The 12980-nt window shown below is 42.0% G+C and overlaps 1 protein-coding gene across 1 annotated transcript in view; it reads left to right on the forward strand.

Annotated features, from left to right (window-relative positions):
- Positions 1 to 12980, forward strand: part of ARHGEF4 (Rho guanine nucleotide exchange factor 4) — a 230653-nt gene that overhangs the window by 103565 nt on the left and 114108 nt on the right. Inside the window, 2 exon segments of the mRNA XM_014941530.1 lie at positions 273 to 4703; positions 8862 to 9188. Coding sequence (XP_014797016.1) covers positions 1104 to 4703; positions 8862 to 9188 — 3927 coding nt within the window. The 5' untranslated portion in view covers positions 273 to 1103.

The raw sequence follows: 12980 nt of genomic DNA on the forward strand, positions 1-12980 counted from the left end.
AATGTGTCTTGGTATTGGCCTGTGAAAGACAGTCAAACTTTTGGCCTCTACTTAATTATATATTAAAATGAAAAAACAAACAAATTAAGAAACAAAAATTAAGAAATAAAAAAAACTCAAGTCCTTTTATAAGTAAAATACCAAGCATAACTTCCAAAGACATCAGTGTATTAAATTAATTGTGTTCCTAAGTCCCTTTTCTAATAATAATTCATGCTGTCCTGCTGCTGTGGGAAATCCTTGCTAAATCATTCTTTTCTGTTTATTCATAGGCCCCAGAGCCAGTTGAAAACTACATCAGTGAAGGAGAGTTTGAAGACGAGCTGAGTTCTTCTACACCGAGCACAATAGAGCTGGAGATACGTGGATCCAGCCAAGAAACAGATGAAGATTATTTTGAGACCCTGTCGCATCAGAGTGGATCCTTGTCAGATGTAAAAACTGAGCCTTATGAGAGTGCATCAGACACAGAATCTGTTTCCAGTGATGTAATTGGGGAAACTTGCTTGGATTCAAACTGCCTTTTTATTGAAAAAAACCCTTTGTGCTGTAGTCTTCCTAAAGCAAAGGCAGAAACAGCCCTCCATGAACTTAAGTGCTCAAGGCAACTAGAATTTACCCAGAAGGTGCAGTTAGAAGTATCCACCAAAATAAAAGCAGCACCAAGCAAAACTGAATTTTGCATACAGTCTGCAAAGTCAGAATGTGAAGAACTGGGTGATGGAGAGCTAACATTAACTAGTGGTATTTCCAACACAGAGAACCAAGTCAACAAAGAGGGCACTGTATCACAGACAAATGGAAAGTTTGTAGCACTATTGCAAAATAAAGCAGAGTTTGAAAACAGTAAAGTGCAGTCCTGTACCAACTCAGTACCTACAGAAGATGACATTACAAGAGAGGAAGACCATCCTGCAGTATTAAGCATTGCTTGTTTCAAAGCAGACTCAGAAAGTTGCTTGATTTTTCCTGAGGCACAGCAATTTTCCTTTCAGTCAGATGCTGCATCAAGCTGTAGTTTGCCCAATCTTAATTCTGAAACAAATGGACCTAACCATAGAAGTTACACTGAGGCATCCAAGTGTAAGTGTGAATTAGATTCTATGTCCAGTATAAAATGCAGCAGGAGGAACTCAGTTGACAGTGAGGAAACTGCAGGTAAAAGGATAAAACGTGGAAGTACAGAGACCATGTTGACAACAGATTCATTCTTTTACCAGAGTTGCTTCAAACCAAGATCTCAGCCACCACTCACGAGGTCAGAGATTACAGAAAGTAAAACATGGCACAGTGTACCTGAAAATATCAGTGCTCAAAGCAAGACAGAATATGTGGGGAACTGTCTTCATCTGACAGACAAATTTAGATGGTCATGTTCCAGAATACATCTTCAAGGACTGGATTTTGAATACACTTGGAAAAACTTGGGAAGGGTACCTGTAAGCCCTGAAAAGGCAATAAAAATAGAGGGCGAATTTGGCATAAAAAGATCTCTTCTTAATACTGACGTAGAATCAAATGGGTGTCAGCTTTCTCAACCAGCAGGCTCTCCCCAGGGCATTGATTATTTGCACTGTAAATCAGAGACATGTGGCCTTAGCCCAGAAACAATAGGAACATGTGCTGATAGCTTATCTTCTACACAGACTGATGCTTCTGAGTGTAGTCCAAAACAAAAGGAGACTTCATCTGCCCTGGACTGTGAGCCAGTGATCATAAATGCTGAAGAACTTGCAAAAAGTGACCAGTACAAAGCTGAAAGAGATCTGGAAGCAGACAGATTCCCTTGTGGTCCTGATGTTGAATCTGGCATTGGTGACACTGAGAACCTAGCAGCTTGTCATGTAGATTTTCCTGCTGTTGTAGAAAACAGAGATGGCAATTGTTCTGTAAACTGTGTTTCCACTGCTACAATACAGCAGAAAGGTTTGAAGGAGAATGGTCTTGAATCTGAACTGTCAGGTACGGAGATCGTGGTAGGGGAAAGATGGGTAGATGATTCTTCTAACCTTGACTTGGGTTGGAACGTCCTGGAAACCACATTGCAAGCAGGTGGCCATAACACTGGGGCAGAGCAGAAAGAGTCAATGCAGCAAAATACAGGTTGCAAAACTGGTGCCTTAAGGAGTCATTCTGAGCTAGTAACAAACAACCAACCTACTCATGAAGAAGAGGATAAAGACAGTGTCTTTGCTGTTGAAATTACTCCCATATCAGATTGTATAAGCCAGAGAAGGCATTTAATGACTCTTCCAGAGTTAAAGCCTGCCCTAATTATAGTATCTGTAGAGCAGAAAGGATTACAGTCCAAGACACTGAATGATAGCCTTCCTACTGAAATGGTAACTGGAACATTGAGAAATGTAGTGAGCAAGGATTTGATGTCTCCTCAGACTGTCAGCAAAGCTCATGATGAGCCAGAGAGAGTTCTGAGTGAAAGCTGTAGCTGTGAAGAACAAATTCTGGCCACCCACCTCATTCCTGGTAGTGCAGAGGTACTCCCTGGAAGAGATACAGCTGAAGAAAAAACAGAAATTTCACAAGAGGAAAGAGAGAAAACAGATGCAGTTTCATCCTTAGGGTTCACCTATAGTAATACCATGGTAACAAGTCCAAAAGTGGAATTCAGGAGTGTCACTGTACCCCTGGGCAATGATATCCTTACTGCAGAAAGTCAGGCAGATCAATGTGAAGAAGCACTCTTAAAATCCCATAGCACAAGTGGTGTTATGATCTCTGAAAAAGAGCCTTGCAGAACAAAGACTGGTTATGAATTAGAGACAGAACAGTTCAGAAAATCACCAGCTGGAACAAGAGATGACCAGGGGTCTGAGGAAGAGGAATTCAAAGCACATCAAGGCAGAGAGGAAGGCTTATGTATAACTAGTGCAGTAACACTGGAAGCGTGCAACGTAAGCAATTTGTGTCCGGGTGATGGTGCCGATGTGGACCTTCAAAAGGCTGTTGTGATCTCTGAGCAAGCAGTGGGCAGGCAAGGAACCAAAGGCTGTGATGTTTCAAAAGAACATATAGGTATTTGTGAAGAGCCTTCTGGTAGTGAAGGAAAGGAGGGCTCTCCTGCAGAAGACACAGCGAGTCCTAGCAAAGACAGCACACTGAATCTAGATGTCTCTGATGTCTTTAACTATGCTGTGAAACGGGAGACCCCCAACGCTTGCATGCTGGGCCTAGATAATGTAAGTACCTGCAGCACGAACAGCGAGGACATGGATGAGAACTCAGTCCACATCCTGGGAAGTAACAGCAGTCTCCATAAAGCTGTGCAAAAGCCAACAAAGAATGGGAATAGTGGGAAAGCCTCCAGGTTTTTAGTATTCTCAAAAATGACATCTTTCCGGAAAACTAAGCCTACCACGGCAGAAAATCAGGGAAGTAGCAGTTTCTTTGGCAGCAAGGTGAAGCTGGAAGAACTGGATGCTGGGAAAGAGGATGAAGACACTGAAAGTTTGCAGTCTTTCAAAAGTTGTTCATCTGGTTCAGCCTTCCACAGGAAGGAAAGCTATGCCTCTGAGTACTCTGATGATGATGATTTATTCTATGAGAGACCTGCCGGATTATTCAACAGAATGAGCCTGAGGAAGGCTTCTGGCTCTGGTCGGATACTGATGGAAGATGTAGATACAAACTCAACCTCTCCCACACTGGCTGCTGTCAAATATGCAGATCGACAAGTTTCAGGTTCATCTGAAAATACTGACAGTGAACCTGTGGAATACTCTGGGATTAGAAGATCGTTCCCTGAAAATGAATACAAAAGAAGCAAAAACCCCGAGGGTAAGAAGTTCAAGACAAGGTTGGCCTTGGCACACAAATCCCTCTCAAGCTTATTTGAATCCAAATCTCCAGAAAAGGAAAATACTGAGCAAAGCTCAAGAGTATCACTGAAAAATGAAAAGGAGAAAGCCAAACTTCGCCAGAGCGCCTGGAAAGCTTTTCTGAAAAGTAAGGAGGCAGATGGACTAAAAAGGCCTGGTTTAGCAAGTTTATCACCAACGCAGGAGAGTCTTGATGCAACTAGAGGCCATATAATAAGAACAACGTCAGTAGACCAACGGGATAGTTCCAACGGACACACATTTTTTAAAACAGAAACAGCTAATGGCTCCTCAACAGACACCAACTATTTTGAGGCCTCTGTGGAACCTGTTGATGTCTCTTCACCTGCAGGTATGTGGAGAAAACGAACACAGTCCCATGACCTGGGCATCAGATACTCACAGAGTTCAGACTGTGATGAACAACAGGAGGCTCTGAGCAACAGTTTAAATACGTCTCTAGAGGAATACTGGATGAAATCTCCATTTAGCTCCACTGACTTGCAGTTGGCATTTAGTCAGTCAAGTCCATCGTGTCCCCAGCTCTCAAATTCTGATGGTAAAGACATGCCTTGTAGGCCCATGAGCCCTAAACCGCAGAGTCCACGATCCACTTCTCAACACAAGAGCTTCCGTTATCCCGGAAGAATATGTGCCACTTCCATGATCTCTCTTGGGAACAGCTCTGCAGTTGAAAGCAATTTGGAGGCTCCTGAGAGACCAAAGACACTGAAACCCAGAGGTAGCCTGTTACTTTCTGTACACTCGTTGGACAACGAATACCAGAGGGATGACAGCGGCATAAGCAGTCAGTCCCAGATCAGCTTAAACACAGCTTCTTCCATTAGTGACATGCTCCGAGATGAGGTGAGTTGTTGTCTGGGAATGATCAGGGGTGGTTTCGTTTGCAGAGTCTTTTGTTTTAATGTGGTTTAGGAATTCCAGTGAAACTCTTTAATGGCTTAGTGAACACATTGGTTAGATGGTGCGTAAATATTTCTCTTTGTCTAAGACAGGTAGCACTATGTAATCTTTCTGTTTAAGACTCTATGAATTGAGGCACTCTTTAAGGGAGGATTTACCACAAAAATCTAAAGGAATGGAGTCACAACAGCGCTAATGCCTAATATGTCTCAGACAGATTACAAAGATTCCACCCTGTGTTCAACTCCATTTTTTTGCTGGGTCTTACCCCTCTTAAGGCAGAATTGAACCTTGCAACTGCTGTATAGTAAATTACTTTCTCAAAGTGAAATGCAACACCAAAATCAATTCCCATTGCTAGCAGTTTTAAGAAGTAAAATCTTTTTCTGTAGACAATGAGTACACTTTTTAAAAAGTAAAATCTTTTTCTGTAGACAATGAGTAGCTGCCTTTCAAAGTACCATGAGTCTTTTGCAGTCACCACAACTACACTTTGATTACCGCTAGGAGTCCTGTTCTCCCTTTTCTACAGCAAACAGAAAAACCCCATGGATTTAGGGTCTGCTTTTGATCTTGCATTGTATCATACCCCTGGTAACATTTTCATTTCCTTGTGATAGGCTGGATCTCACAGAAAGATTGCATCTTAAATAGGGATTTCTTGGTTGGCTGAGGCATTCAAAAGCAGAGGCTTCCCCTGTCAGTAGTCTTTTAATCCCAGAGAGGATTTCCCGAGTTGTAAGTGGCTGGAAGCTTAGGAGTCTCTTCCAGTGGTTCAGCATCGGCAGAGTAACTGGGATTGATCTGTTAGCTGAGTTCCCAAAACCTGGCTTGATCATGCTACTTTTTCGGTATTGCTGATGATGAGTTTTGACATTAAGAAATGGGCAAAAATTTTGTTGAGCAGATTTTCAAATGTGGTACTTGAGAGAGGGTATTAGATTCTCTATACCCCCAACACATGCTTCAGAGAGTTCATGCATCTGGAGTGGTACTCGAGAGAAGGTATTAGATTCTGTGTACCCCAAACACATGCTTCAGAGAGTTCATGCATCTGGAACTGCTTGATCAGTTCTGAAGCTGAGGGCTGATTGTGTTCAATCCAAATGAGCCCTTGCACAGCTTTTGCTGCTGCTGCTTTTTATCTCTCACATCCCAGATTATATTAAAGTTTTAAGTTACCCCTCTCTATTATTTGTTTTTTGTATAGAAACAAAAAAAGGTTGGTTGGAACAGACCTTGGGAGGTCATCTAATCCCACCTCCTTCCTCAGACAGGACTAGTGGCAACTCCAGATAAACAAAACCATGACTTTGTCTAACCAAGTCTTGAAAACCTCCACTGCTGAAGATTTCAGCACCTTTCTGGGAAACATATTCCTGAGGAAATTTTTTTCCTAATGCCCAACCAGAACTTCACAAGCTGCAATTTCTGGCTATTTTCTTGTGGCATTGTCTGGCCCTACTGAGAAGAGTTTGGACCCATCATCCATGTAACTACAAATATTGCCTTTAGTGCCCTCTTACCAGCTTGAATAAATCCAATTCCCTCAACCTCTCCTCACATATTCCCATTTTCTCGTGGCATTGCCTGGCCCTACTGAGAAGAGTTTGGATCCATCACCCATGTAACTACAAAATTGTTGCAGGCTGCTCTTATATTGCCTTTAATGCCCTCTTACCAGCTTGAATAAACCCAATTCCCTCAACCTCTCCTCACATATTCCTAATGAAAGTTTTTTGGTTGATTGGTTTGGTTTTTTTAGCTAATGCTGGAATCTAAAGAAGCGTGTGGGTGGCAGCTTGAGAAGTGAGGGCTGTAGTACTGGAATTGCTGTGGGCAGAAGGGGAAGAGAATTTGCTTTATTCCCTTCTGTTGTCTGCTTTACTTGAAAGTCTTTTGTTCTCATGGGCATCAACTTAACTTACAAACTTAATACTGGACACCACATTCCAGACAAGAGACTGCAGTGTCAAACCAGCCTAGGAAAATGCAAGATACTTGGACTATACATGCTGTCAACAGATGAAGCCTCTCAGAGGATGAATAAAATCATTGACCTGTAAACGATAACCCAAAAGAGCATCTAGAAAAGAGTGGAGAGATGAGGCATATGTAAAGCCTTGAATAGGCAAGGCCACATCCTTTAACATAATCAGTAGGAGCAAATAAATAATTATTTAAATTGATTGCTCAATTAATTAATTAAAGGAAATGATGAAAAACTTAAATGGTATGTAAGCCATATAAAGACAGTTTAATTTTCCTGATTCTTCTGGAGGCTGCAGAACATGATACCTGAAATTGGATAAATGCATCTGGAGCCTGGAAATTAATGTAAATATCCCAACTTTCAGGACATAACATCTAATCTATTAAAGCAGATAGGGCTTTTATTTATTTCCATTTTCATGACATTGTGAAATGAAGTAGAACTGCATTTTATAAGTGAAGTAACTTGAAAATACAGCAAAGGCATTGGGCAATGTATATTTGCAGCATTAAGTCTTTCCAATGTAATTATCATCTAAACACTAAGGATGGTCTTCCTTATGTATGTTGCTAAGTAAAAAGGTGATAACAGTGGATTTGAAGAAAAGTCCTTTTCTGTTCCACATCAGTAAAGACATTACTGCAAAACACATGCATAATTGTGAAGTTCCTTGAGCTGACTTCCCAGCGTGCCCTATGAGTACATATTCCCAAGCTCTCAGCCAGGTATTTCCAGTGGTATCGCCTTCATCTCTGTTATATGCTGTATCAAGCTGCAGTGGATCAGCTTGCCCCCGACGCCTCTGGCTACCACAGTGGTAAGTAACCCTTCTTAGCCTGATGGAACACAGACCAGCCCCTCTCTCGTTACCTGCTAATGGTTGACATTCTCCAAGTTTTATCTGGGATGAAGATTTTATGCTGAAAACAGCAAGACAGACAATTACCAATTTGCCAATGTGGCAGGACCTTCATTACATATTTAATTAATCTGACTATTTGTGGCATGATTTTACTTACATAATTGTGTTACCCAGCAGGCAAGAGCAAACTGTCCTAATAAGTCCCATGTTTGGAATGTCTGCAAGTTCTCTTTCTTGCTTCTCTCCAATTTGATGGGGTCAGGCTCAGAATAGCAGCAGGATACACTTTCCTTTTTGCATAGCATCTTGTAGATAAAGAGTGTTTCTAGACCGTGGCATCTCTTGCCAGTGGCAAAGAAGAATTGATCTGGGGTTGTTGGTTAATTGAGAGTAGATAGGAAGTGCCTGCAGTGGTTTAAGGGTTGTTATATTTGGGTTCTCCAAATGAACTGTGAGAAACTGGAGAGATGCTATTGTCAGGACACATGATTTTCTTAGCACGAAAGGAGACCCCTGAGATCATTCATTCCTCAATGTTGTTATCTTCCACCTTAATATGATTCTAACACTGATGCTACCTGGAGTGGTAGGTAGGTGCCTCAGGGCACACTTAATTTCAAGTTGTTCCAGTATAAAAGCTGTAATTTTGTGCAACCATTCGTTAAAAGCAAATGAGAGTGAAGTGCAAAGCGGTGCAATTTCTCGCTCTCGGCCCAACATCAAGCAAATAAAATGGATAGCACAAAGAGCACATCAGGAAGCACAAGGCTTAATATATCAGACCTGCAGGCATCTGGGAAGCCTTTTCACATTGTATAACTGAAATGCAGTTGGAAAAGCACAGACAGACAAGACTGGTTATTATTCTATTTTCAGAGACACTGTCTGTCTTTGTAAATAATATTATACAGACAGAGTGACCTAAATCCCAGTAGTAATGTTATTGTAATATGCCATCTAGAATGAGGGCAAAAAGGGCATTGTCCTGTGCAGAGGGAGTGTACGTTACACTCTGAAATGATGGCAGTGCTGCTGCTTCGGGGTGGAGTACCTCTAAACCTATGGAGAAGGCTGAGTGAGTAGACAGCCTGGTTTTGGCCAGTCAGTGCTCTTAGGAAAGTATTTTCTTCTGAATAGATCTGGGGCTAAATAACTGAGCTTTACCATCTTCTCTTCAACCTGATTTGAAGCAAACAAAATTTCCAGCCAACAAACGCTGTGTTTTCACCTGCTGTTTGTAAAACAGGAGTCTAAACAGCAATGTCAAACGCCACCTGAAAAGAGGCCAAATGAGAAATGGGTTCCCCATCGCAAAAGAAGGCCCCCCCAGGTTCCACCATCCCCACACCCTATCTCCACCCTGGAAAGCAAAGCCTGGAGGCTTTCCTTCCTTGCTCCAGATGAAAAAGCCAAGGAGATTCCAGAGAGGAGGAGGAAGAGACCTAAACCCCTCTATAAGTGCTTCAGCTTCGATGATGTTTGGATGGAGAGGAACCAAAAAAGGAAGCTAGAGAAGGAGACACAGCCAGAGAGAGGGATTCAATTGCGGCACCTCCCAGAGGACCAGTTAAAAGTAAGAAACCATACACTGTCCTCCTCGTTCTCTGGCACTGCCTTCCTCTCTGCTCCGGCTGCTTCTTTCTACTGTCATCATATGTCTGTCCTTGCACTTTGTCTGGTACCAGTTCTGTCTGCTTTTCTTTGGGCCTCAAAATCCGCGGAGACTGATCAAACACTAACCTGGTCCGTAAGTGATGATCTCTGAAGGTGGTGAGATTTTTAGTTGCTGTAAGTGAGCAGTTCCTGCCCTGTGCCATCTTGGACAATAGGATGCGAGAGCATCAGATTGCTCTGTGAGATGAAAGATAGTGAGAGCAGGGAGCAAATCAAAGTTGCCTTAAATCAATATAAATTAAACTGACAAAATCTCATTCTGTGCCCCATGGCATTGCTATATAACTTTTAAAAATGACTTCTAAATTAGATTTCCCCTGTATCTGAGGCCAACTCCACTCTTCCTATTGAGGCAAATTCCTGCTGTGAAGTGCTCGAGAGAACATTGGCATTGGAGTTTTAGCTATTAGTATTCTCCTTTCCACTGGGGGAGACTTCTAGATCAGCTATGATTGCTTGTGGCAAACTTTGTGGCTGTTGTGACTCACACTGATGGCATCTGTTACTCTTGGATCCAGAGCTAAGGTCTGTTCCCTTCAGGGTGAGCCATCAATCTGTATCCAAGAGCCAAATTTAGCCTTCATACATAAAAAAAAAGAACTACTGAGGAAAAAGGACATGAGATAGAGGGACATTCCATGCAGAATCTAATGATAATATGGAGGAAGCTACTGAGCAAGCTTGAAATCAAGTAGCAGATACTCAAATAAAAGCTTTCCTAAGGGTTTTGCTTTGGTCTGTTATCTGCATTTGTTTCCCTTTCTCTCTATTGTCCTGGTTGCCTGTTTCTGGTTGCTTTTGCATCAAAATGACAATGTTTGAGGGGACCTGAGGCCCTGGTCACCACTTCAGCATGTGCTTCAGCTTATGTGCACAAGTAGTTCTGTGGCTGGTGAGGGAGAAACATTCCCCTGACACAGCTCAGCTTGTCCACTATGGCTCGCTGGGAATAAACCTGCTGCCTTGTACCTGTCTGTCTGAGAGAGCCTGCCATCAAAGCTGACGGACACTTGAGACAGAAATCCAGGTCAACTCCAGGAACTCTGTTTCTGAAAAACTGGACACTGCTCTCCCCTCCTCAAGAAAAGGGGCTAAAAGTCTTCAAAACATTGCCAGTTGATGCTTGGATGAGTGCTGGGTATGGCTCTGTGATGTGATGCCTACTTAAGTTCAGTGAGGATGCTTCCCTGGCCCAGCCCCACTACTGCCTAATTTTTGGAGGCAATGAGCAATTCTCCTGAGGCACTTGTATGTAAAGTTTAAAAAAATTTAAAAAGTTAATTGTGTTACTTTTCTACCTTGTTCAGAGTTCTGAGTATATGGGCATGCAACAAGCTGGGGAAAATTAACCCCTGGTTTACATAGGCTCAGTGATAAAAAGAAGCCAGGAAAACATGCTAAAAATATTTCTTACAATTCCTTGACAAGCACAGATAGTGGTGGAAATCTAGCCCATGCTGCAGGGTACGTTGGCCAGCCCTGAGACCATTAGTGCCTCTAAGAGGAGCAACCAGTTATCTCAATAGCTTCCCCTGGAGCCATCAGATGACACAGCTTCAGTACTGACTGTTTTACTGATTTACTGCATATTTTGATGCTGCTAGAAAAGAGTTTCTCCTTTAAACAGTTCCACCCTTATCTTCTGATGCAAACTTACCCCTAATTGTCATCAGCTGTGTAATGATTTGCAGCTGCCTCCTGCCCTCCCTTAACATCACCTGTGGGGGGTGGGAGGGTTACGGGCCTGAGTTAGTTTTCTGGTTCATTCTTCTTTTGGTAGTGAAGGTGAGTGGAAGATATTTAGTAACGTGTAAGTATATCTGTTTTAGAATCATAATTTTATACTGTTTTTGTTAATTTAAGTGTGTTGTGCAGGCTATTGATGCTTTTTATCTTTGTGGGCAGGCCAATTCTGGCTACGGAGCACAATGCTAAGTTTTATTGAGAGAACTGTTGGGATTCAAAGGCTGTTTCCTGTATGCCCATATAACTGCATTTCTTGGCCTGTACTTTTTATTTATAATAGTCATCACGTGGTTTCTTTTTCCTATTGTGTTTTATTCTGTCTTTGCAATGCTCTATTGCTGTAATAATGCTGGCTTATTCATACTCCGAAGTGTGGTGGGAGTGCTGTCACAAGCTGCAGTGTTTGAAGGCACTTCTAGAAGGACGCTAAATCCCTTTTTATAAGGAGAAATAAATTCTCACAAAAGAAGCTTTGTAAGATGTTGAGTGTCTGTTTTGTTTCTGTGATTGGAACAAGGCAACTGTATGGGGCTTTGGAGATGTGAAATTGCAAGTCTGATGTTTTCTGACACACGGGTGCCTTGGGATGTGTGGTTTCAGTTATGACAAGTTGTATTGTGTTAAGTCAAGATCAGGTCAGAATAAAAGGTGATGTAAGGCTGCAATACCGTGGAAACAGCTTCATAAGTCAGACCAGGGAGGAATTCTTGATTTTTTTCTGGTGCTTACTTCTGATACTACTCTATCATTGAGAACAACATACACAAATTAGTATTGTATTAATTCTGAAGGCTGGCAGTTGAGATTGAGGGAAATGGATGAACAGTCAAGAAGCTACCTTTAAATTAAAAAAAATAACCAATTGAAATACCAGTACTAAACAATTCTATATACTGGTCTTTGTTTTGCTTAGGTCCAGTAAGCTGCTCATCTACTTTAAATGGGAACAGTTTGTGTAAATCCCTAGAGCTGGACCCAAAGCTTGACCCAGCTGTCCCTTGTAATGAAATGCTGCCAGTAACAAGCTGAGCAGCTTCTGATCTTGTACCTTAAAGTGCTAGCATTTAATTGGGTATGGCAAGCTTTTGAACATAGCACACCCCCCCCCAAAGTGGAAGAAAAGAAACTCATATGGCTATGGATGAATTTATTTTCTTTTGCTTGGCTGTAGACTTTGCCCTTCACGTGGTGATGGGTTTCACAGTGTAGCCTGGGGTCCTCTTATTTTTAATGCAGTCTAAATTCCCTAGCTGGAGCAGAGACGATGCCTCAAACCACTGATACATATAATGCTGTAATGGCAATAGGCTTTGTTTGGGGAATTATTTTTGCAGGAATTGTGTTAGTGATGTCTCTGAACTGCCTGTCTGCTCCCATCCTGCTCTTTCCTATTTTGACAAAAAGTTAAAACCTGACTGTTAAGCCTGATGCCTCTCCAGTGCACAGTGATAGAAGCACAGACATGGCTTCTACATGCATTTGTTAGAGCACAGTTTTGCACTGCCAAATTAGAGAGATTCCTAAAAGGCCCATCAGGGGACTATACCCAGAGGGGGTATAGTGCAGAAAAAGCTCTCCCTTTTATTTTGAAAGAGAAATGAGAAGCAGTGAAAAATAGATCTTTAGCTTATTGTCCTGAATATGACTCCTGGAAATCAAATTTTACCCAATCTGAAATAAGAGAACGTTAAGTTTTGCTGTGTGCTACCAGGGTTGTGAGCACTGTGGGCACCTCAGATACACTTCAAGAGGGTAAGGAACACACTTTGGAGAGGGGATTGAAGGAGATAAGTCTCCCCCTGTTATGTATCTGTCAAAGCACAGGGACACAATAGGGGTAAATGTCTCTCCCAGGGACTGAATTGCTGTGCATAGAAATAACCCCCTTGAACCTATAGCAGAAGTGTAGAAGATGGGGTCTTTACTATGTTCTGGTCCCTCGTTT

Source organism: Calidris pugnax, unplaced genomic scaffold (assembly GCF_001431845.1).
Source record: "Calidris pugnax isolate Ruff unplaced genomic scaffold, ASM143184v1 scaffold117, whole genome shotgun sequence".
NCBI classification, from domain to species: Eukaryota; Metazoa; Chordata; class Aves; order Charadriiformes; family Scolopacidae; genus Calidris; species Calidris pugnax.